The 2,026-nt window shown below is 51.5% G+C and overlaps 1 protein-coding gene across 1 annotated transcript in view; it reads right to left on the bottom strand.

Moving 5' to 3' along the window:
- Positions 1-1,795: 1,795 nt before the first annotated feature.
- The window catches only part of LOC105529764 (hemoglobin subunit zeta-like), a 4,408-nt gene continuing 4,177 nt past the window's right edge, over positions 1,796-2,026 (bottom strand). Inside the window, exon 2 of the mRNA XM_011967005.1 lies at positions 1,796-2,025. Within this exon, the coding sequence (XP_011822395.1) occupies positions 1,894-2,025 (132 nt within the window). The 3' untranslated portion in view covers positions 1,796-1,893. The remainder of the gene's footprint in view (position 2,026) is intronic.

Raw genomic sequence — 2,026 nt, 5'->3', positions numbered from 1 at the left:
TAAATAAATAAATAAATAAATAAATAAATAAATAAATAAAGATGAGTGCAGCAGTGCCTCTGAGCTGCTCTCCTGGGCACACTGCCTATGGGGTACCCCAGCTCTGTAAGGAGCAGTGCTCTGCTGCTGCTGTCTGCTGTGGCTTCAATATCAATAAGAGTTGCTGTTAAACACCACCAGCTTGCCCTCGAATTCCTTCCTGGGCAAAGTCAAGAACCCTCCCAGGCTAACCCCCAATTTGGAGGCTTACCTAACCCAAATCATCTGCTGCCACCATGCCCAGTTAATTTTTTAATCTTTTTGAGACAAGGTCCTGCTGTGTTACGTAGGCTGGCCTCCGACTCTTGGCATCAAGTGATCCTCCAGCCTTGGCCTCCCAAAGTGGTAGGATTATAGGCTTGCGCCACTGGCAAAGCCACTCTTTTTATTTTAATCTTATTAATTTTGTAAATTTTTTTAAAGACAGCGTCTCCCTATGTTGGCCAGGGTGGCCTTCAACTCCTGGCCTCAAGCAATCCTCTCTCCTTGGACTCCCAAAGTGCTAGGACTACAGGTATGAGCCACCATGCCCAGACTGAATTTATTTTTGGTAATGAAAAATATTTACACAATTCAAAGGTGAAAACTATGAAGAGAGTCAGACTTGGAGGAGCTTCCCCTCCTACCCCTGTCCTTCCCTGTCCTTCCACCTTCCCCTCCATCCCTACCTAACTTATTATTTGTACTCATTTCCAGTTTATCCTCCCATGGTTTGTTTTTGCAGAAGTAAGCACATGTGGGCACATACATGTCTGTGCATAAACACACATGTCCACACACAGCCTCACACATAGTTATGCATATGCTCACATACATGTGCACACACATATTCTTGTTTGCCCTCTGTTCTACCATTGTATACACACCATTCTAACCTCTTTATTTTCATTATTAGAAATTATCCTCATTTTTTTTTTTTCAGTCGAGTTCTCCATTGTGTGGATATCCTTGATTTTTCCAGTTAGTCCCTGATGATGGACACTTGGGTTTTCAGGTCTTTGGCAAATCAGATGCCCCGGTGGACTTGCGCCCCGGGCTGGGCTCCCTCTGCCCTGGATGAGGGGTGCCCAGTGGAGGAGGGGCCCCTGCGGTCTGATCAAACTATTGGATTTTTGCCTATTAGGGAGGTGAGACGTGGATCTCAATGAGGTTTTATTTTTGTGTAGTTTAACTTGCATTTCTCTTACGAGTGAGGCTCAGCCTCTTTTCCTTTCTCATTTCTGTGAACTGTGATCTGTCTATATCACGTCTGTATCCCCCACTAGATTGTCAGCCCCACCGGGCAGGGGGCTTTCTTTATTTCAGCTGCGGTGTCCATAGCCGAGAAACATGGCTAGGCTGCCTTACGCCCAGTAACTGTTTCATTGAGGAATGGAAGAAGGAATGAGTGAACGCAGACGCCCATCACTCCCCTCTTCGTCCTGATCGTTCTGAAATCAGGAAATAGTACACATTCGGGAGAAATAAAGACAGAAGACCACGGAGGTCCCAGGGAGAGCCGGGGCGGGTGGGCGGCAGCACTGCTCCCCTTACCGCAAAGGCCGAACTGCACCCCTTCTCCACCACGCCTGGGTGCCGAGTGCCCCCTGCTCCCGCCCCGGGAGCTGCACTTCCCTCTGCTTCTTACAGACCCTGGAGTCGGTGCAAGGATCTCTGCGGCCCAGCAGTGGCCGGGAGACAGCCGGGGCGTCCTCCTCCCGCTCCGCCTCCCCACGCGCCCGCCCCCCAGGGACCACAGAGACCAGGTGGACGCTGCTTCGTTCGTTGGTTTATTGGCACATTACGCGGTAAGTGGGGCTGGGGAACCTGGAGGGGAGGGGCCGCAGCCTGTCCTGGGGGTCCCGGAGGCGGTGCTCAGCGGTACTTCTCGGTCAGGACAGAGGATACGACCGCTAGGAACTTGTCCCAGGCGGCGTGGGCCTCGGCCGTGAAGTCGGCGGGGAAGCGCGCGGCCAGGGTGACCAGCAGGCAGTGGGACAGGAGCTGG

Source organism: Mandrillus leucophaeus, unplaced genomic scaffold (genome assembly GCF_000951045.1).
Source record: "Mandrillus leucophaeus isolate KB7577 unplaced genomic scaffold, Mleu.le_1.0 Scaffold78, whole genome shotgun sequence".
Taxonomy (NCBI): domain Eukaryota; kingdom Metazoa; phylum Chordata; class Mammalia; order Primates; family Cercopithecidae; genus Mandrillus; species Mandrillus leucophaeus.
The sequence above is the reverse complement of the archived record's forward strand: the minus strand, read 5'-3'. Positions and strand labels throughout refer to the sequence as shown.